The sequence below is a fragment of the Ischnura elegans genome, chromosome 9 (assembly GCF_921293095.1).
Source record: "Ischnura elegans chromosome 9, ioIscEleg1.1, whole genome shotgun sequence".
Lineage (NCBI taxonomy): Eukaryota > Metazoa > Arthropoda > Insecta > Odonata > Coenagrionidae > Ischnura > Ischnura elegans.
Window position 1 is genome coordinate 65,884,827 of NC_060254.1, and position 23,806 is coordinate 65,908,632.

Below are 23,806 nucleotides of genomic sequence, written 5' to 3' on the forward strand. Positions count from 1 at the left end.
GGAGAACCGAAAAATATTCCGCATTTTTATGAAATTTTATACATCTTTCCTCTATATTTTTAACTTGCCATAATGCATGGAGTTAATTAGAGACATGAGTGTTGACGTTTGGTGTGTGGGACCAACATTGGCGCTGTAAGTGCAAATGCTTAGGCGTATTAAATTTAAACTCATACAGAGGAGGTTAAGTTTGAAATGGGGAGCATTGAAGCGTTGATTGAGAGATTGTTCCGACGGATGCTCTCTGCGGTTCTCCTTCGAGCATAAGTGATCACTATCATATATTAACTTAGGCATGATAATCAAATGAATGTCTTTTATATCAGAAAAAAATCCCGGCACACCGAAAATTACGAAAAAAGTCCTAAAAATTCTCAGGATTACAAAGTTTTAAAATGCTTTAGTTGATGAAATCAATGAAAAATTGTATTTAAAATCGTTAAAGTCATATTTGTTAAAAGTAAAAAAACGCCGTCTCCGCGCTTTACTAATCAAATCCTTATGTTTTGTCTTTTAACGGTAAATTTTAAAATATTACTGTCGTGGTTTAGGAAAATTAGATAGAGGGTAACTTTTCAATGAATATTTTCATGCTTTGAGTTTATGTATTTTATCTCATCGCATTATATGCGTGTCCTCTAAAATGTCTACATTGACGAAGTATTCTTGTTTGATTATTTTCCTTTAAGCAATCTCTGGACATTAAACAGTAGATGGAATAATCAATGTTATTATTTTACAATATTTTTATAATTTGTCTCAAAGAGTAGTATCATTAAGTAGTTTCTCAAATCAATTAAACATATCTTATAGGCTGCCAAATTTATTTATCAAAATTTTCTACCGATTAAGGTAGGTTTCCATGGAGTACTTGAGAATAATTTTGGGATCCTCCCTCCCCATCAACCCCTTCCCTCTTCAATTCACAATAAGGCCTACTCCCTTTCATTCTATCTAAAAATCCTATTCTTTTCCTTCCTCTCCGTCGTTTACCTAACATTCTACCCTCTAACACTGTTTTCAACAACACCTCCCCGCTAAATACTTGCTCCATCCATACCTTCTGTCCTCTCCGTATCTCATCTAGGAGCTGCCTCTCCTCACACACCATGTCCAGCACTTCATCGGTCCTCCTCCTCTCCGTCCACTTCTCCTTCTCCATTCTTCGCCACACCCACATCTCGAATGCCTCGAGTCTTCTCTCGTCCTCCTTCCTAAGTGTCCACGTTTCTGCACCGTAAAGCGCTATACTCCAGATCAGACTCTTCACTAACCTTTTCTTTAAATTATTATGTAGCGAACCTCTCAGAAGCTCCTTTCTGTCCATGAACGCCTCCTTTGCTAATGCAATTCTCTTCTTGATGTCCTTACTGCCGTATTTGTTTTCCTCTAACGTACTGCCTAAATAGTTGAACTGCTCAACCTGCTCAAGTTTTTCATCACCCACCTTTACCTTAAGTTTCACGTTCCTCGCTCGTGATGCTTTACAAAACCGCATAGCCTTGGTCTTCTTGTGATTAATCCTCATCCCATACTTATCACAAGGCTCGTATAACGCATCCACTAGAGCCTGAAGCCCCCTCGCTGACTGGCTAATCAACGCCTGATCATCCGCGAATCTCAATGATTAGAACATCATTCCTCCCACTTTTACTCCAGCTTCTAACTCCTCCCACGCTTCCCTAACCATCTCCTCAGCAGAAGACAGCCTTGCCTCACTCCCAAGCCCATGCTTGCCCAACCAGATTTTACCGTCCGCTACCCTCACTTGCGCAGTCTGGGTCATATAAAGATTATGAATCAGCCGCCTATCCCTCCAATCTACACTAATTTTCTTGAGAATATCCATTAACTTAACCAAGTTCACTCTATCAAATGCTCTTTAAAATCCACGAAGCAGGCATATGCGTCCTTGTTATATTCGAGATTCCTCTCCACCAGGGACCTCATTATCGCTATTGCGTCACGAGTTGACTTTCCTTTCCTAAAACCAAACTGATCATCGCCCAAGTACTCGCTTGCCCTCGCCTCCATTCGTCTGTTCAATATCCTCAGTGCCACTTTCGTCACGTGTGATATTAGGCTAATAGTCTCATTATCTCCGCACTCAACAGCTTTCTTCTTTTGCGGTAGCGGAATTAAAACCGTCTTCACGAAATCCTCCGGCCCTCATAGATCCTCCGTACTAGCTCGAAAAATCTTTTCTTGCTATCCCTCCCAAGATTCTTCAGCAGCTCACATGGGATATTGTCCACGCCCACTGCTTTCCTAGCCTTCATATCACGAAGGGTTATCTCGATTTCCGCATCTAAGATGCCCTGCCCAAGATTATCCTCCTCCACTGCACTTTCCTCTCCTAAAGTCAATATTTCTGGCCTGCTCCTTCCGTCATACGTGATCTTGGGGCGGGCACGGGGGCACGTGCCCCCGTTCCCGACCCTTAAAAAAATATGTCATATTTTTAATACCCTCCCGTTATCATTGCGTTCGTTTTGTATTACGGGGTATCCTTGTGACCCCCCCCAGAACAAAATCCTCTACCCGGCCTTTATTGTGCCCCCCTTTATTGAAAGAAATCCTGGATCCGCCCCTGATTGTGGACACAAATCAGTGCAAATGTTTTACCTTGCACTCTATGGTTTATCTCGGGTCAGTGGTCATATTGTAATGTTTTACAGCGTAAGTATAAAATTGGTGAAACAGAGAAAGACTGGGCTGTAAGAACGCGATTATTCGCTGCGTAAAATTTAGTATTTTCCATTTTGTTTCTCGCGGCAGTTCGCGTCGACATGCGAAAGTCGATGTTGACGAAGTTCCATAGCAATCGATGGATCGATACCTACCCGTTGTAATGGCAGCCTCCATGCGTAGAGTGTTCCGGGGTCTGCTAGCGCTAAAATGTGGTCAACGCTCTGTAATAACTCCCCATGGCCAAAATAAAACGCAATATAATACATTTTTAGCTCAAATTAGGAATTCAAGTACCAAAAGTTTTCAAGAAAGGGCGAGCTTAATGTGTCGGGATGTGTATTCCCGCTACCCAACAAAGACGTCCTTATTTGTGCTGTCGGGAGTTCTTGGATTTTTTGGCTTAGAAAAAGATCAAGAAGAAAATGAAGACGAGTTGGTGAATACTATTAAGCGGTCTATCATTTTAATTCAGGTATGTCGGTTGAATTTTCCTTGGGCATTGCTGTGCAAAAGGCGTACATGATAACTGTGTAATTGTTTTTTGTTTCTGTGTAGGTTGCTGTTGCAGGTGTTTCAATGTGAGGTCGTTGTTGAAATTCTAATTTCTATTCAACCCCTTAGCACCCTGTCAAAAATAATGATTGGTTGCTATTAATTAATCATTATTCATCAGTTATTAATCGTTGAACACCAGTTGATCTCATAATTGGTGAACTGATGTTAATTGTAAATTGTGCAAGAATAAAATTGTGTGGTGAGGTTGTTTACTTGTGCACAATTAACGATTTAAAAAAATATTTTCCTTTCACTTAGAGAAGCATATCTGATCTTACACCATCAATGCAATACTTAAAATACCTTGTCAAAGACCTGTGTTGGGAGAAAAAAATATCCATGCACAACTAAAATTATATTTTTAAGTTTTGAACCAGTGACAAATGCTAGTTCAAAATCCAATGACCTGTCTTGAAAATGTATTAGCCGCTTATATTAATTTTCAGTTGATGTTTTTATGTGTGAAGAGCAAGCTCGAGGATCGATTCCTGCCATTTCCTTACTTTATTATTAAATTTCAAACATTTTTTTATTATTTTTAATGAGTTGGTCAATAATTATCAAGATGAAATACATGATTACAGTTGATCACCTAATGTAAACAGTAGGTTTTCAATTGACTTACAGAAACCAGTAGGATTCCCATGTACTTACTTTTAAGTAGAGAGCAGTAGCATTACAGTGGATCTACTGAAAGCGATAGAATTTTTAAAAAGCATAGAAGTAAGTGAATGGAAACAGCCCGTTACAAGTTATTCGATTACTTTTACTCGTTTACTTACCGAAACTGCTCATTATACATTTCAAACATGTCAACAATACCCACACCCAAATTATGAAATTAAATCTTTTGACTAATCTCTCATTCAGAATCGGATCCCTAATATGCAATCTCTGGTAAAATGTAAAGATTATAAATCATATGTATTTCTTGCATCATAGATGATATTTCCCTCTCTGTCAGCAATTGTGGTGATACTGTTATGAATTATAAAATTCGGTAATTTTATGGCATTGAAGTTATTTTGACAAAGATTACTGACGTGGTAATTGATTCTTTTCCAGAGAGGAGAGTTCAATGCAGCTGAGAGAATGCTTCACTTAGGATTGAAGTTGGCTCAGCAAAGGCAAGACCCAGATGGAGTCACTTACATCTATGATCTACTGGCAAATTTGGCTCTGGAAAAAGGAGATCTTGCAAAGGCTGAAAAGCTGTTTGTCAGTGTAATGCAAAGGCTAATGACTGCTGGTGTGAAACAAGATGATAACAGGATAATTCATGCAAGCCTTAAGGTGGCACAAATGCACTCAGAAAATACTCAAGATAAGAAAGGCAACCCTGAGAAAGCTGAGGAAGGATTCCGTTACTGCGTCGAAGGCCTGAGGAAGAAAGTTAATCCTGGAGGTGTTGGAGAGAATGATGAAGACACAGTAAGTCCTAATTTGTCATCAGAAACTGTGTACATTTAGCTAACGATAGCAGTGTCAATATAATTATTGTGGATTTGTAGCTTAGTATTTATTTATGATTGTTAAGGAATGAAAATAATCATGTTTAGGTATTAAATTTCAGCTGGTTTCATCATTGGATAAAGGTGTCTCCAATGCCAAGTTTCTCAACTCTCTCACTAACTTTTTCTTTGGCATGGTATGAAATGATACAAGGTTGCATATATTCTATGACCAAATTGTGAAAATTAGTATCACCCCCTCAGAGTATACTCTCGTGAAAATTTCTTTGTCGATCACTATCATGTATGCATGAGCATTAATTCTTATGTTTGCTTTTAAAAATCCTCATTAAAATAATTAGGGGCTGCAGATGATTTATTTAGCTTATTTGTGGCATTCAGTTTGTTAACTTTATTGAGACATTAATGCCAATTATTTATTTCTCTTTTCTTGTTTCAGTCTGTGACAGTAACATTCCGTATTCTTGTGCAGATGTATCAGTGTCATAATTTGAGTATATTTTTGGAGTGCCTTCGTAAAATAGTCTCTTGAAATAAAGGAACAGTGTATTAGACCTGCCCTATACATTTCCTCTGAGTTTCACGTAGGATGTGGTGATAATGAGTTAAATATGATCAGGCTACCTCTGCAAGTATCATCCTTTAATATCCTCTCCTGAGAAGTATTGAAAGGTGGCAATATTTATCATTTCTCATATTCCCATATATATCCACTAAGGAAACATAATAAAGATACATACACTTTAGTATGTTCCACAGAAGTTTTAATGACCAACCTAGGTTTTGACAGTACTCTAGTGTACTGTCGAAACCTGGGTCGGTTGTTAAAACTTCTGTGGAACGTACAAAAGTGTATCGTTATGTTTCCTGTCACCAAGTTCCACCACGTATCGCCTTCCAGCCTTAAGTTGATATCCACTAAGTGCTGAAATTTATTTTATGCTCAGGTTCTCTTGTTGGCACTGGCTGAAGAAGGCTATGCTCGATTCTGCCTTTCTCAAAATCGACTCAAAGAGTCTCAGCAGCTCTTGGAAAAAGCAGTGGAACATTTGGAGAAAGGCATCAGTCTTGGCACAAGGGGCCCTGATGAAGAGCTACGCACTGCTTTGATGCTGAACGACCTGGGAAGCCTGTGCTCCCTAAATGGTGACCAGGCATTGGCTGTGACTCACCTGGGAAAAGCCATTGAATGTGGAGAGAGGGGTGTCAAGTTGAGGAGGGAGGCTCGGAAGCCCATGCCGCCGGGCATCATGGGAGATGAGGAATTGGTAGCATCCCTGAGAATAAATCTTGGTGTTGTGTATGCCAAGATGGGCATGTTCGAGTTGGCTCATAAGAGCTGCCAGGATGGATGGAAGGCTGCCAAGAGGCTGAAACAGAATGAAGTTCTTAAAGAGGCTGATTCCTGCTTAGATGAAGTGAAGAAACTTATGAATGGGACATGAAAGAGTTATTGGAGGAGTGATTCCTGTGATATCACCTGTTAGTGTGCACTGGAGTAGTCAAGGAAAATTTCATGTGCTTGTGTCACTTGTAATGCCATGTTTGACTGTGTGCAACTTTCCCACTAGATTGTTATATCTAACATTTCCTAACTATCTGTTACTGTTTTTGATTTTATTACAGTTTGACCTAAGAAAATGAGGCATCAGGTTACCCATGTGACAAATGTTTTAATGTTTGGTGTTTCAAAAAACTGAAAAGTTTACTGTTAAAAATAAAAATATAATTTTATCATATGGTGTTTTTCTCCATGAAAACGTATTATGTAAGTTAAATGTAACAAGAAGTGAAATTGTAATTCATGATGAGTCTAATCATGGATATTATCTAAAGGTCCAGGACTCTCGTATTGTTTTCAATTTTCAAGGCCTGACTTACTTCTTTTTATAAAAAGAAATCCTTTAAGAGCATTTAAGTATACCAGGACTAGGCACAGTGATAACTTTTACAGAGTCACCTGCAATGCACAAATTATGTGAAAAATCCACAGTGAAAAAATCATTCGCCTTGACCACGATTCGAACCTAGATACCCCGAGTTCTGGTTGAGTGCTTTAGTGAGTAAAGCTACCGAGGCATCATTCTCCCCTGTGGAAATTTGAGGAGTATACCATACAAGGGGGTATGGACTGCTGAGCATACCTCCTTGATTGGAAATTGGGGGATCGTTAGAATCCTGGTCAAGGCGAAAGATTTTTTTCTCTGTGGATTTTTCTCACATTTAAGAGCGCATTGAGTTTTATGATTCTAGTCCTGAAATTTTCAGTATCAGCACTTACACTTTAAATTCCATTTTGCATCTGTTCTAAATGATGAAAATTAAAAAAAATAAAAATTGTCTCATAATTATGTTAATTAACCTTTGGTTATAATTACGGCCACTGCTTTCCCAGGAAACAACTTAAGGGAATTTTTCTTGAAAATTTTCAATCCACAATCATCCTGTGGATGGATGAATGTTGTTTTGTATTTTAGATATTTGCCATTAAATATTATTACTATAAATGTAATTTAAATTAAATACACTTTTTGCCAACGTTTCTGAGATTTATTCTCCTTCCTCAGGGCTCTGTGATAGAAAATTTTCGATCACAGAGCCCTGAGGAAGGAGAATAAATCTCAGAAACGTTGGCAAAAAGTGTATTTAATTTAAATCATGACCTATACTCCAAAATCATAAACACTACATTGTTGTAATAATAAGGAAGGTCAGGAGAAGAAACTGTATAAATGTAATATGCAGTAATGTTTATAATACCCAAAAATAATAAAAATTATAGTATCATAAACTATTATTAAAATATTGGCATCAATTTGATTGTATGTCAGGTATTTATGTCCATAATAGCCCCCTTTCCAGTGCAAGTGATTGGTCACCTGGTAGCCAGACAATACACTTGGGGCAGTTCTCAATAGGGTGGTTTCCTATTTTGTTTAGCTGCCTAAATCGAAAGATTATTACTCCTGGAGTACGTATTTCACGCTTTTAGATTTTTAAATGGCGATATCTATTTTTCGCAATTAAACGAAAAGTAAAAATTTTCAAGCACGCTAAAACGCGAAGGCTAAGTATGAATGCCCGGAAAAGCCCATGTGACATCTTTCTGGCTCCAGCTGCCGCTGTGGGAGGCCACATTGGTGCGAGGCTATGAGTGCTGATACGATGCAAGCTTCTAGCAGGTAGTAGAGTACCCTACTAGCAGGTAGTACTTGGCTTAAATAAGGATTATTAACACCCTATCAAACAAAGGAAACTTTCCAACCTTAGGCAATTTTAATAGGTGATTATTAAGAAATGTTTCCCTGAGCTCTGTGCCTCATGCATGCATTGGTAATCTCAGACGGTGTAAAACTCCTGACTATTCGTAAAGCATCTGGGTCCCTGTGACGTCACATGGAGTGGCATCGCATGGCCGCCAATCTGGCCTTTTTCAAATGAGCTTAAAATTGACCATTAACATTCATCTAAACTGGGATTTCTAAAGCAAAAAATGTAAGTATTATGAATACACTAATGGTGGGTGAAGAATCAAAATCAATGCATTTTGTTTTCTTTGATGAAGGGAACTACCCTATTTGTGTTCTGGCCACCCATGTCAGAATCATATGAGGAAGGATAGTATCTAGATGGTAGGTAGCCCATGTGATGGCATCATGCAAAAATACTGTTGGAATGGACATTGGTAATCTTACCAAGTGTCTATATGAAAACATGGAAAAAATCAAATGAGCCTTGGAAACAATCCTTTCAGATGGATTTTGTTATAGCCAGTGATGATCGCCATTTTGCTTCAAACATTCAGTGAAACAACTAAACTACTGAAAATTCTTGCGACAATTCTGATGACAACTTGTGAAGCAGAGGAGATTTTTTTCAACCCTTAAACGTGTTAAAACATTCTTACGTAACCAAGTGGACTAGGAGGAGGACAGGCTCACTGCTTCGGCGATGTTGTCAGTTGAAAAAAGTTCCAGGATGGTATCAAAGGTTTCAATGACAAGGTGATAGACAAGTTTGCTCGGAAGAAGGAAAGGAGAATGAATTTCACCTACCACCACTTGTAAAGGTGTGGTTAGAATAATTGTTTTCATTAGCATACTTATATTATTTCTGTTCATGCAGTTTTAAGGGTAGAATGTACCAGTGGTATGTCTTGCATGCTATGTATTCTATTACCACGAAATATGATGCTCATGGATTAGAATTAACATAATATAAATAAATCATCCTGTACCTGCTCTAATGCACACCCTGGATAAAGTACCACCAGCCACCACTGCTGTCCACCAAATGCCTTTGATGAAGGCACCAACTACACCCATAGTAACCATTAAACTGTATCATCGGTGTGGCTAAAGAATCCACAAAACATATGCAATTATTTCCCATAATAATCCATCATTATGTAATATCTTTACTATATAAACCATTTCAGACAAAAGGTCCAGTTTAGAATGACTCCTCCCAACCAAAATGCCACATAAAAATAAGTTTTTATACCTTTGCCCAGGTGGAATTTTATTGATATGGATGTAAATGGGCCAGATTGAGCACTTGGAGCTCTTAAAAATAGGGCAACCATCAGTGTAAGTAATTACTCTGGTTGTTCAAAAATTGTCCAATTGCCTGAAGTTTGCTGAAATTATTGACCATCAAATATGTCTTCCACAGCTTCTATGTGATTTTTTTACATAAGTTGTGCAAATCCTGTCAAAATTTGTCTCTCTCCCAAGAAGCATCCATAGTTGCTGCTTGACAGGGTCGGCGGGAGACAGTGGAGTTCTCGCCTTAGCAGGGCTGGCCCTAGCAGGTGCGGGGCTAGGGGCGAACCTTCAGTGCGGGGCCCTTCACTAAAAATATTAAACTCTATACCCCATCTACAAACTCGAGCATTTTGAATCCCTACCACTCTCTGGCTTAGTATGTGTTCCCCTCCCAAATTCAGACTTCGTAATTATGCCGTTATGATACCATCACGCAGTTGAGTTCAAAATAGTATAACACAAATAAAATTTATAATTATATTTATTCATAAAATTCCCGCGCCCGCTCTCACTCATGTCAAGTTCTCTCACTCGTTATTATCACTCACATGACACAGTACTGTACTGACAAACGCAATTGCACAATAAAAATTACTGCATTATTATTCCTTTTTCATAATATTATTTTTCGTCTAGCACGGACTTAACAATACAGTAATAGTTGAAATTGTGTTTTCATTACTATCGTATATTTTAATGTTTTTTTCACGAACGAGGGGCCCCCCAAAGCGCGGGGCCCGGGCCAAGCAATTGTTGATTATCAGTAATGTCCGTGTACTCTGTTCGAATTCAAATCTTTTAACTTTGTAATAAACGAATACGAAGTCACCAACTATCTATCTGAATATTTAAAGTCCTTGGACGCACCTGGCTTACCACGGCACAATTTACAGCTAAAGGTAGGCTCTGTGTTCATGATCTTTCGAAACCTTAACCAACCAAAACTATCCAACGGAACGTGTTTGGTTATTAAAAAAACTGATGATGAAAGTGATTCACGCCACTATACTCAAAATTCAAAGATGAGGAAGTTCTCAATCCGAACATTCCATGATCCCAACTTATATGCCCTTTTGAGCTTGAACGTATTCAATTTCCAATTCGTGTTGCATTCGTGATAATGATCAACAAATCGTATGGTCAGTCTTTCAGTTTTTGTGATGATGTGTCAGTGAAAACCCATGATTTTCTCATGGTAAACAATATGTGGTATGTTTACGAGTCGGTAAACCATCCGCTGTATTTCTTCCTTCGCTTCAAGGGCGCAGCTAGGAATTAAGGATAGGCGCAGCTAATATTGGCGGGTCTGTAGAATATAGAAAACTCGCCAAGGTAAGCGAGAGGTGTGGGGGCCCTCCCCAGACATTTTTTAGGATAAAAGGTTAAAAATGGTAGGTTTTGCGGCTGTGTGAACAGTTAAATATTTGTGACTCATCCGTCCCCCTAATATTAATAACCAAATGTTTTATAAAAAGATTCTCTGAGCTTTTGGGGGGGTTTTAACCCCCAAAAACCCCCCTCGCTGCGTCCCTGCTTCGCTTCGCTATATTTATTTAGCTTCATTCGCTTTATCTTGCGCCTGATAACAAAACAAAAACTGTTGTTAATCAAAAGGCGCTTGACGCAAGACAAAAAGGCGCTTGACCCGAATGTGTAGGGCACATCGTGGTGCGTTTACGCATGCAGCACGTTTACGCAGTGCACTTTTTCCAAACAGATATACTATAACTGGCGCGCCTATCGTCATTTGATACGAATGCTGCTTCATAGGGGCTTTTCTTACACTATTTTGAGCATCAGTCAAGCGTCGGTCTAGCGTTGCGTTAACCTGCCCCGTGAACGAGCCAAGTTTACGCTACGGACTTAGACCTAAAAACATTTTTTTACGGTTAATAACACAAATAGCCAACACCTGAATGCGTATAATTTTTATTTCATCAATATTTTCTCATTTAATTTATAATAAATCAAATATGAATAAAACGATACAGCCGCTCTTTATTCATAAATGGTGCAACTAAACTATAAGCTCATCGAATGTTAGGCGGTACGAAGTTCGCCGGGTCAGCTAGTATATTTATAGAAAGAGGACAAGTAAAGCTAAGTCATTTCTTCTTTCTCAAAGCGTACTCGGAGACTATAACAACAACCCTGAGTATGACAATTGTTTTTTAAAATATTGATGGTACTGGGACCGAGAGAAATCGCCGTACTAAGGAGGAAAACGTACTAAGGAGGAACGTACTAACCAAGTTCCACTGTATTAACGCATTTAATGCAGCAACAATTTCCATGTTGATGTTTATACTGAAATCGAGATATAAGTTAATATTTATTGTAGAATTTCATTTAAAAATTGTAAACGCTGCTCAAAAGACAAAGAATTCAATTCTTACTTTATATTTTTTTGAGAAAGGAACAAATATTTATTTCGAAAACTGACTGAATAAACAATTGAATGACCGCGGTCCCTTATGACAAAGAGGGGTAATATAAGATGAGGGGTCCGGGTACCTGCTCCCGGAGAGTACAGCCTAAGTCCCGCTTTGTTGGGTCCCGAAACTAAGACTTCGCAAACCCGTGACCATCATAGAAGGGAGAGAGCAAGGAAACTTATATTTTCAGCATTTGATCGTCTGCGTAGAAAAATCTCTGAAAAAAAATTCGCAGCTTTTGTCATCCGGGTCAAGAAATGTCCTGCCACATATTTTCATCAGTAGTAGGGAAAGAGTTATTGCTTCATATAAAAATTGTTATTCCATGTGTGTCTCGGTTCTTGGCAACTGCTTTGGGATCTAGAGGAAGTATTGCTGATGAATTTCATGTTGGGCACCACTGTCAATACAGAGAGATACTGCTAAACACAACAAAAGCTTCGACGTGCTATGAAGAACAAATGTTTAGGGATGCTGACTATGGGTAAGCCTGCATATCAGATGGAGGAATTAACCTCGAAGTTAGGGTGAAAAGTGATTGGGCACCCTCCGTAAAGCTTGGACATCACATCTGGTGATTTACACACGTTGCTCGAAGAAACACCTACGAGGGATGAAGTTCGCAACAGACAACGAAGTGAAAGATGAGGTCAATGCCTATCTTTGCAATGCAGACAGAAGGTTTGACAACAGGATTCAAAACTTTATCATGTAGATGAGGAAAGTGATTGAGCACCAAGGTGACCACATGGAAAAATAGCAGAAGCCACGACCTTTCCAATGATACACCCCACAATGTAGATATAAATGTTATATCCATTGACAAAAAAAATTGGAGACCTTACATTTAAGTTTACCCTTGTGTTTTACTGACAAATTCCACTTTAGTTTAAGCATTTAAATGTGCAGCTCATAGACTTTGAATGATCACAAAAGCAGAGTTTTATACTCAAGCAGACTTGCCCAAAAGGGAGAGGGGAGCACAAAACCTAAGACTTCATGCTAACCTTATAGACATGTAACAGAGCTTTATTTTCTGACAAAATATTTTATGTTATAAACAACATAAAGGTATACATGCTATAATCTATTCAAAACAATGATTACAGCTGTGATGTAAGACAAATTTTCCACAGAAAAGTAAACATCACAACTAAACTTGATTCATTTCATTTCAACAATTTATAGCATGTAATGAAGGCCACACATCTCACAAAATCCCATGTGAGATCAATCATCCAAATCTTTTAAGATAGGTACAGTACTGTAAAAAATATCAAATTATTTATGTCAGCACTAATCATATGAAGTAAAATAGCAAAAAAACTGCCAACGGAAAATATTTCTTCTTGCCAGATGAAGTCCATCAAAATGCAATACTGGTTAAGTAGTATTGAGCCACAGTTCACAAATGCCACACACTGAGAGCAAATAGTTATCCAAAGTTACTGCTATCCTCTTAGGCACCAGTACTCAAATAAAAAAGTCACCCTCTCACTCAAAATATGCCACAAGCACCATCATCCAGACTCCAACAAGCAGTGCAATGATTTCTTTAACTGACTGCCAAAATTTAGTGTCAGCTAGGATGTCTGGAATCACTGACACTGTAGCAATGTAGATGAAGCCACCAGCAGTAAATGGTAGAATCCAAGAAGTGGCTGCATCTCCTAGGTAATAAATAAAATTGAAAAAATAAATGAGTACTGAATTTAACTCAATAAAAAATGCATCACTCTCATTATATGAGTTGCATTTTGTCTTTTGTCATGATGTATCACTTATTTGAAACTAATGCCATAACCTTGAAATTTTCACAGAATATAAAGAAAACGTTTTCAATAATTTCCAATATCTTTGACATAAAAATTTTTCTTCCAAGAGTATACTGGGGTAAAATTTTACGTTCAGTTTAAGATACAGGCAAATGCTGAAATGGGTCATTTATATGTACCCTGAAAATTACAAAATGATTACGTATGTTAAAATTAAGTTATACATCTCCAGTGGAGCAGGAGTGATCAGGATACATCATTTAAAATATACCAGTTGAGTGGGATGCATCCTCTAAATCAGTGGTGCTGCGAGGGGTGGGTTATGGGGGATAAAACCCACCCCCCTCCTCCCCCCCGCAGCTGAGAGAAACTTTTAAGTTTAATCCATTTTACTTAATTTGATTAATTTACTATTAGAAGAGTGTAAGGATTAATAAAATATCCCTCAGAATGGTATAAAACTCACCATTTTGAGCCATTTATCTAAAAAAAATTCTGTGGGAGGGCCCCCCGCACCTCCTGCCGGGTATACCACTCACCTCAGCTTTAGTTGCACCTTAAACACCCCCTAGCTGCCAATATATATACAGTGGAACCTCGTTAAAGCGAGTACGGGGTATAGCGAGACCCCCGCTATTACGAGAGATAGCCGATGCACCGTCAATTGACCCTATAATGAGCATGTTAAAAAATTCTTTTATACGAGGCCGTTTTGGTGTTGGCTCTCGCCATAGCGAGGGTTCCACCGACGGAAAAAAGACTTACATCAAGACTCCTTAATCTCTGTAATTGCTAGCGATCTGTTAGAAATGAAGTTAATGGAGTGCTCAGTCTCAAATTTATGTGGTAAACTGTCGTTCGACAAATAAGTAGTTAATTTTGGTGAAAATATTGTGGCATTATTATTCGCGAATGCTTGATCTTCTTTTGTTCCTCGGGCGGCAGAAAGCAGTCGGCTGCATACCCACACATCCATGAGTTTCATGAATAGATAGCATTTGATGGCAGACACCGTGGCCAAAAAAACACCAAACACGTCTAAGCGAGAAAATAAAAATAAAGGAGTAATATGAGTGTCGAAATTAATTTATCTTTCTATTTGTCTTCACAACTAAAAAAAAAACAAGCACCCATGGAATGCAGACTATGTAGAGTTATAAGGAGTTTTGTTTGGGTGGTTTTCCCCACTCCAATCTGCGGGAACTTCTGAGAAAGGGGCTATGCCTAAGCTTAAAGCGGAGTATTTCAGGGATAGATTGCGAATCGAGAATTTCAAGAGTGCGGAAGGTCGATTATATATTAATACTAATGCAAAGCACCAAAGCGTTATCTCCCATCATAATTGCTGGTGATGCATGCGGTGTAAACCTGAAGTCGTGGAAGAAAGGACTCCGATCATACTCTGATCCGTTGTATGAGTAAGGAAATTAAGTGATGCAAAAAACATCGCCTTTCGTCTGGATTTATGCTTACGTTTACCGGTAGAAATTTATCTGTCGCTGCGCCACTCCTGTTCTGTATAACTGTTCGCAACAGGCATATTTGCTTTTTTTTGCTCCACCTCCGATAAAACGATAATTCGCTATAGCGAGTGTTTATTGGTGCACCGTGGGGACTCGTTTTATCGAGGTTGCACTGTAATAATATTTACCAATAGCTAGCTTCCTCAAAGGTGAAAAGAACTGATAAACGTTTTTAAAGCAATCTTTTTGACATAGGCAATAATCATGTTAATTAGCATTGTTGATAATTGAAATTTAAGGACTTAACACCATAATGGGCTATCTAATTCAGCATACAATAACACACATCTCAATGAGTGTAGAATTTTACCTATTCCTTCGGCAAGAAGCGAGATTGCGGTCCCAGAGAGTGCTCCCACTGCAGTGCTGAGTTGCAGACAGATGGCCTGTAGATTAAGTGCAAAATTTTACTAAAAATGAAACACTTCAAACACACATATAACATGTTAAATAATTACAATATCAATGACAATCATAGCAAAATACAGGTTATCTGTCCAGTCGCATATATTAGATGTTGCTGATTTTGGTATCAATGACAAATGAATCTAAAAGGTATTCTAGCCTATTCGCACCCTAAAAATATGTACACTGCATGAGAAGGAGAATAAATAAACACATAATTAAGTACCATAAATACCCATTAAATATGATAATAAATAAAGAATTAAAAGATATAAATAAATGAATTAAGTTATCCAAGTTATTAATGAGTTTAGTTAGACCAAGTTATCTGGGGAGGAGGGATCATAATTATAAGATTAAGGCTCCAAGGCAGCTGTCAAATAGATTAAAATTTTCCTTCCTACATCGGGGGATAGAGGATTGGAATGGTTTACCGGAGGAATTTTTTTTTGAGTCCTTCCCAACTCACGCCACTATATTTGTCAATAGGATAAATAAAATTGAATTTTGACGGCTTTATAAATGTATATTTTTATGATTTGGTGTTCCTTGTCTTTTTTACTTTGGCCTTCATATATTATTTAGTAAGAATGGATTTTGAGGGCAATGAAAATGTATACATGTATTGTTTTCTGCTGGTTTGGTGCTATGTACATGGGGACATGTATTGTGTAAAAAATGGTATTTTGAGGGCTTTTTAAATTTTTTTGCATTTCATATTTATGTCTTTATGTACTTCCTAACTTTATGTTACCACCCGACTTCATGGTTGACTTGTAACAAATTATGTATTACTAATAATTACCCATAAATAGGGTTGGAAGAGTTGGGGAGAAAAGAAAACTATTGAGAACTATGCAAAAGAGAAAGGGGAATCGGATTGGGCATATTTTAAGAGGGAGGGGATTTTAAATACAGCAGTCGAGGGAACAGTAGAAGAAGAAAATAGAAAAGGAAGAAGGAGGATGATGACAGATAAAGTGAGGTTAAAAAGAAAGTGTAAGAAGACTGACGAGAAGGCCTTCGTCAGGAGGATGTGGAGACAACTTGGGTGTTTGGGACCTCCCACTGGGCAAAAATCCAATAGATAATGATGACAAACCCTTTACTCTTAAATCAATTCACAATAGGGTAGTTTCCTTGATCAAAGAAAATGAAAGGCATTGATTGCGATTCATTACCCACCATTACTGTATTCATAATATACAAATTATTTGGTTTTAGAAATACCGGTTTAGACGAATGGCAAGGGTCAATTTTATCCTCATTTGAAAAAGGCCAGATTGGCGCCCATGCGATGCCACTCCACGTGACGTCACAGGGACCTAGTTTCTATACGAGTAGATAGGAGTTTTACATCGTCTGAGATTACCAACGCATGCATGAGGCACAGAGCTCAGGGAAACATGTCTTAATAATCACTTATTAAAACTGGCTAAGGTCGGAAAGTTTTCTTCGTTTGATAAGGTATTAATAATCCTTAGCCTTAAAGCCAAGCGCTACCAGCCAGCAGGGTACTCTGCTACCTGCTAGCATCCTGCGTCATATCAGCGCTCAAAGCCTCGCCCCAAGGTCACCTAAATTGCAGCAGCGGGAACCAGAACGACGTCACACTGAGTTTTCCCGGCATTCATACTTATCCGTCGTGTTTTCGCACCCTTGAAAATTTTCACTTTTCATTTAATCGCGAAAAATAGATATCGTCATTTAAAAATCTAATTGCGTGAAATTCATACTCCAGGAGTAATAATCCTTTGATTTAGGCAACAAAAAAATAATAGGAAACCACCATATTTGTTACACTTTTTCCAGTTTTGAATCATTCACTTTCCCATCAGGAATTTCATTCAGCTTACCAATATGTAAAAAAGAGGATGTCTGTTTGTCTGTCTTCTATGCATTTCCATACCCTCCAAAGATTGCAACCAAAGTTAGTACGTTGGTGCATCGCATCCTCCCAAATCCCACTGTGAGACTTCTGGCTGTGTCTGATGCATCATTTTCTCATTACCATTTATTACGTCTCGTTATACTACTGTGGTTGGACAACCTGCTGGGTAGGAACACCTCTTGAAATGCTCAATGAGAGAACATAACTCAATGGATTCTACACTTAATTAAGTTTTAATCCTCTCAGTGCAAACCTTTTTGCTGCAGTGTGTTCGCACAACGCTTTTGGTTTACTCACCTACGGACATATAATGATCATTGTTGTGGAGCAGGGTATAAGCTGATCCTGCGTGCGGTATGCGGAAATAGTTTTATTTCTTTTTGTTCAGTGTCTTCTGCTCACCGTCTTATTTTGATTTTAAGTCAACCATGGGATACACTGGGGGTAAGGGGTCATGGCTATCATCTTACTATCCTTCCCGAGAAATGCCGGGTGGCCTGACAGTACAAAATAAATATTATACTGGAATCATATTAGACATTCTGTCTCTCACGGTAATCCTTTTAACTTTGCCAATGATTGATATACATGTCAATGCCCTCAAAAAGGGAAGGACAATAATAGGAAAATCCTGGTTACTCTCACAGTATTATATAAGGTCGAAAATAGGGAAATAAATTGACTTTTTAATTATCTTGGGGTGGATGAGGCTAAGTGAGCTCCTCTTTCCCCACGCCAGGAAAAGTAATCAAAAGGTGCAATCAATTAAAATTAAGTAATATTACTAGCAATATAACTAAAATATTTACAGTTTCTTGTCATCTACACAAGGTTTTCAGACGGTAATCATGTTTACCCTTGTTTGCATCGTTCATAAGTTAGTATATATTAGCACAATGGACCTCAAATACCAAAACCAAAAACCCAATTCAAAGGACAGATTTTAAAAAAACAGCAAAGAAAATATGATGATAAATAAATACATGAAATGTAGAAAATGAACCCCTCCTTCGGTTCCTCTCCAACATTATTATGGTCACAGAAGAACGATAATCTGAAATTTTAAACTATTTTGGATTGTTGGTTAAAAGCTTTTGGACTATGTCGACGAGCCAATTTTTGGGTGGCCCAAACGTTTCCTGAACAATGCCGGTCACTCTTATCTTCCTTGAAAAAGTGACCAGCATTAGTCGGGAAACGTTGGGGCCACCCGAAAATTGATGTGGCGACAAAGCCCAAAAGCTTTTAACCAACATGGCAAGTACCCATGAAAGTTTTAACGAAGAATTCCTCTTATAGATAATCCATTCATCTGTTCCTTAGGTAGATCCCATAATCCATCTCTTATTCAACCCCAACAATTTATCCTTTTTCCCTCCAACAACAGAGATTACAGCAAAACTTACAACTGACCATTAGAATAGAGCGAAAAGCCCAAACAGAAAAATATGAGATAATAAACTCCATAATATTTTCCTAGTAATTATTTAAAGTTTGGTAAGTATATGTTTCTACTTTTCCACAAAACATGTTTCACCGTAAAGTGAAATCATCAGGTACATTTACATTACAGAGCTCTTGTAATGAATTCTACAATGCAAATGAACCTGATTATGCACCTTTGCTGTGAAAAATGTTTCATATTAAATTAAAATTTAGTGAGGAAGTGTGAATATATAATTATGAACATAGATAATTTCCACAAATTGAAAACTGACTATGTTGAATATAATCCTAGAATTTATTTGAAGTGCGAGGTGGCCCAGGGATTGGAATTGCCCCCCCCCCCCTACCTTGAATATTTGAGATTCACATGCCTGAGGCTCAGTCTGGGATGAGCTTCATCCTCACTTACCTAATACAACTTTCATGTAGAATCAGTGAGTGATTGAAATGCATTTGAACATGGACCTAAAATACTCATAGCAAGTATGAAAAAGGAACAAAGGTCAAAACTACTGATTCCAGCCCATTAAAGCTGTATTTTTTCACAACCCATGAGCATGAGATATACACCGTCCATTACCATAGATATTAAACACTCTAGTGCAATAAAAACTAATATCTTTGACACTCAGCCAAATGAATACTACCGAGTAAAAGTTGTCTTGCATAAAGAATTGATGCACCAAGAAAGCACCACATCCAGTTGTTTTAACATTATATGGAGTTACTTATGAGAAAAATCTTACTGTAAGGCGTACCGTAAGTAAAAAAGGCTATAGCAGGGGAATATTTACCCTTTTTCTACTGCAACCTGACTGTATAAGAATTGCAAAGTCTCCTATTTCATGAGGTACTTCATGGAGCAATATGGTAACAGTTGTCACCAGTCCAACACTGGTACCAGCTAGGTATGATGCACCTATTGCCAGTCCATCAGTAAAATTGTGAGTAAAATCAGCAGCCAGATTTAAGTAACCAGCCACCTTAATTTCTCCAGATTCTGCAAATGTCATAAAGAAGTATGGTTACACAAAGCCTCAATGTGAACAAAATTTAGTATATAGCATACATTTAAATGCATGACCAATGATAAAAATTTATATGAATCGCCATTAACGGTACCTACATGACTACAATGAAGCAACAAGTGTACTTCACAGAATCGGAAGAACTAACCATCATTTGTCTCCTCTACCTCTGATTTTTGAGATCCTTTGTCGTCGTTGTCCGTGGGCTGATCATTCTCCTCCTTGTCATCTTCACCATTAGGTTCTTTCTCGGATTTGGTTTCCTTAGATTCCTTTTCCCCATCAGTCCCTTTAATACAAGGCTCTTCACGTGGTAGGGCGTGGGAGTGCCCATGCCCTCCCTTAACAAGTCTGACGAACTTCTCCACCACCAAAAAAGTGACAATTCCACACAGTACCCAAAGGCCAACGCTCATATCATGAACTTCTAACACTTCGGCACCAGAGTGACTATGGCCATGATGCCCATGGCTATGTCCGTGACCATGCTCATGCCCAGAGTCCGCAGAATGGGAGTGCGGAGCCAATGCATGAGGAATTAAATGTAGGAATGCATCACCTAGAAGTCCTCCTGATGCAAAACTTAACAAAATTTTGAGCAATGGCTCCCTTTCTTTGGTATTGTCGAGAGGAACAAGAAAAAGCATTAAAATAGGAGCTGCACTGATCAGTAACGTAGAACCCATCGCCTCAAGCCAAAGAGTAGATGTATCGCGCACCTTTACTGTTTTTCCCTCAGTGTCGGGATTGGAATGTTCACTAGGAAAATGCCGTTCAAAGCTATCATGATGATCATGGGATTCATATTTTACATTTGCTTCTTTAGAATATTTGAAGGCCGGAGGCTCATCGTGGGAATGACCATGAGACTGGCATATGAGGGGCAAGTCCATGAATATTATGAACACAATTAGTCCTATGAACACTTTCTTCATAAATGATTTCACGGAAAAATCTTCGGATTCAGCCATTTTTACAATGTCATTAGGCAGATTCACACGATAAATTTCGACCCGCCTAAGACACTTACACCACACGTTGTAATTAACACTCGGGCGGGTAATCACACGAACATTTCTGCAGACGAAGGAGGAATCTAACGTGGCCAGATTCGTTGATTAGATCATTCGCGATATATTTCACATTTAGTCATTAATTTGGACGTACGAATTCAATTTAAAATTAAAAAACAGGCGTTTTTCTAATTCAAGGAAATTGAGTAATAAAATTCCGTAAAATTAGAATATATAACTATGAAATATATATTGGAAGAAGCTGTGCGAGTCTAACTGAGTCTAACTTTCATCAACCAATCGCGTTCGGCATGAAGTAACCGTCAGATGTCAATTGAAGTTCGTGCTCAGTTCAAGAGTGGAGAATTTGTTATGTGATTTATAATTGATGTTTTTCTATGTTGTGTTTAGGTTAAAAAGGCTTTTTCTGTCGAATGTGCTTGTAAATATTTAATTGATCATTGAATTTACCATATGATGAAAATATAAGTGATAGAAGTGAAGTTCGAGCGATCGAGAGACTACCGAGGTAAGACCGGATATTTGAAAACTACATTCAAATTTTATATGTATTATCTACTAAAATGACATTTGTGTGTGTGTTTCCAAAGTATTGTTTTCATTTTGAATTGGCTATTGAATGAAATTGTGCCATGAAGTTAAAAGTTTCCCCTATGAAAAAATTGCATAAACCTGTTTCAAATTTTTATACATTGGTATTGTAGGGTGTATAAAATTTTGAAACTGGTTTATATAATTTTTTCATTGGGGTTTGGACCCTGTTGATATTTGAAATAGCCGTATCGAACTCCTTTGGTGAAGTGTGCCATGAAGTATGAGTCGATTTCTGTTATTCTTTTCAATATTAAATAAGTTCCAGTTTTTGTATCTCTATGAACATTGTATGAAGTGTAGTTCACGTTTGGCCTTGAACAGCTCGTGGTGAAGGATATGATATCCTCGAAGTCTGATTTTACGATTTGGTCAAATAAGTATTGCTATGAATCGGGAAATATGTAAAATAGTGTTAAAAATTGTGACTTGATCGCAAATTTATTATTCGAAAGTTGCAAGACGCCAAATCCTGTGGCAATGTTACCCACCTCCAATTCAAAATTTTTACCAATTTGTACTCGACATAAAGATTGCTCTTGTTGATTATCCTATTATTCCTAGGGCCTATCCTATAGTCCAAGATTACAGATGGGTACTCACCATTCCACACTGCCTGTGTTCAGATATTTTGCAATTATTCTAATCTCATGGTCTCTAGGTTCTAAGTCCTCCACCATACTGAAATTTTATTTTGAACTCTTTCTTTGCCATATAGCACCCATTATAATTGGTATCACGGTATTTTATTGGTTATCTACGTGTCTGTAAATTTTTGGGGAAATGATTTACTAGATGTATGGACTTCCATGTCTCAGAGTTGCCTTCAAATTTAGTAAATTTTCCATTGAGGATTTATTGATGAATTAAGTAACTAGTTTTTATGTCTTTCTGTACTAGTTAATTTAGTGATTTTTTTCTGAATTAAAAAAATTCCATAACTTAGATATCTACTAATGAAGTGAATCTTCATCTGTTGCACTTATATATCTTACCTCATTGTCTATACCACCATGACTGTCAAATGAGCTAGGAATAATGAGGAAGGTTGGCAATGTCATCTATAATTATGTAGAAATTCTATCAAGTTGCTGCCCTCATGTTTGCTATCAACATTGGTTTTCATAGTACTTAGTCGTTGACTGTGTGTGTGGTAAACATGGAGAAGGAGTTAACATCAATGCCAATCAGTGAAACACCATTTTCCTGAAATCCTGTGCTGTACAACTCAGCAGTGAATCTATTTATATTTTATATATGTGGTATTTATAGCTTAAAAGGTTATTTATGTATAATTTTTTAAAATCATTCTTTATCATTGAATTTCTTTTCAGAGGAAATGGCATCCCAAGATAAATCTGAATTCAACTGTAATGAAGTTATGAACAGTGCTGATCAGTTTGCTGTGCCCCAACGTTTGAAAAGTGGAAACTCTGCTCGCTCAACACCGAAGAAGACAACTCTTGCCCGATCACGATCCATACCTGGGTTGTCTTCCTCCACAACCCCAAAAGCAAGCCCTACTTCATCCCGTGGAGGAACTCCAAAGTGAGTTTTCATTAATGTTTAGTTTCAATCTTTTGTTAATATTTTTCAGAACATTTTAAGGTAATGTTCTGTAAACTGTCTGACACAGTCGATAATTCCGTGAATGCTTTAAGGGTAGGTTTCATTCAAAGTTGTTAATTTTGTACTAATTGTGTCATAGTTGTTTGTGTACTAAATAACTAAATTGTTTTATTCATGGCATTTTATTGTCTGGCAGTCACTGCAATAACTACACATTATAAAGTCTAGTTATTTTCAAGTCTATTTCCATATTTTCAAGTATATTATTTTCCATATGCTCTATTTTGACACTTTTTAAGATGAATTAATATATTTTTTGCATTACAACCTTATCCATCTGCACTAGGTGATATTTGTGATGCTAGTAATTACTAAAATCAGTCATTATATTTATTGAATTTGTAATGATTAAAATAGCCTCCTCTGCATTGCCTAGTTTTTTACCCTTAGTGATTATTTTTCGTCACATTAATTTGTGTCTGGGTTGATATTCAATTTGATATTAAGGGAATTGAAAAATGCCTGGAAATCATTTCCATCATGCCTGGGAATCATCTTCCCAAATTTTATCTTTCAAAAAATAATCTCCACCTCTGTTCTGTCTCACATCTTGTATACCCGTCCGCAATAAATTCCCCTCTTTCGTGGACGGGCATGGAGAAAAAAGGGAGGGGGAGAACACTCTATGCCTGTGAGCATTCCTCCTTGACTCGGTATCACCTCCTATCAGATAACTGCATTCATCTTCACTTTAAACTAAACATTCACCCGACCACACACGTGCTCACTTCCTGGTACCGTGGTCAAGGTGAGGAGAGGGAGGGGAAGGGGGTTTGGTGAAAGG

At 37.8% G+C, this 23,806-nt stretch overlaps 3 protein-coding genes across 3 annotated transcripts in view; 2 read left to right on the forward strand and 1 right to left on the reverse strand.

Annotated features, from left to right (window-relative positions):
* The first annotated feature begins 2,834 nt into the window (after positions 1-2,834).
* LOC124165612 (tetratricopeptide repeat protein 19 homolog, mitochondrial) lies at positions 2,835-6,455 on the forward strand. The gene is made up of 3 exons (XM_046543077.1): positions 2,835-3,163; positions 4,312-4,677; positions 5,666-6,455. The coding sequence occupies exons 1-3, from the start codon at positions 2,852-2,854 to the stop codon at positions 6,161-6,163; spliced, it is 1,176 nt and encodes a 391-aa protein (XP_046399033.1). The 5' UTR covers positions 2,835-2,851; the 3' UTR covers positions 6,164-6,455.
* Positions 6,456-12,703: 6,248 nt separating this feature from the next.
* Positions 12,704-20,912, reverse strand: LOC124165446 (protein catecholamines up). The gene is made up of 4 exons (XM_046542874.1): positions 19,917-20,912; positions 19,535-19,740; positions 15,309-15,384; positions 12,704-13,370 (listed from the first exon to the last, which is right to left on the reverse strand). Exons 1-4 carry the CDS (start codon positions 20,737-20,739, stop codon positions 13,195-13,197), a joined length of 1,281 nt encoding a protein of 426 aa, XP_046398830.1. The 5' UTR covers positions 20,740-20,912; the 3' UTR covers positions 12,704-13,194.
* Positions 20,913-21,109: 197 nt separating this feature from the next.
* The window catches only part of LOC124165131 (kinesin-like protein KIF14), a 115,210-nt gene continuing 112,513 nt past the window's right edge, over positions 21,110-23,806 (forward strand). Inside the window, exons 1-2 of the mRNA XM_046542437.1 lie at positions 21,110-21,310; positions 22,728-22,941. Coding sequence (XP_046398393.1) covers positions 22,733-22,941 — 209 coding nt within the window. The 5' untranslated portion in view covers positions 21,110-21,310; positions 22,728-22,732. The remainder of the gene's footprint in view (positions 21,311-22,727; positions 22,942-23,806) is intronic.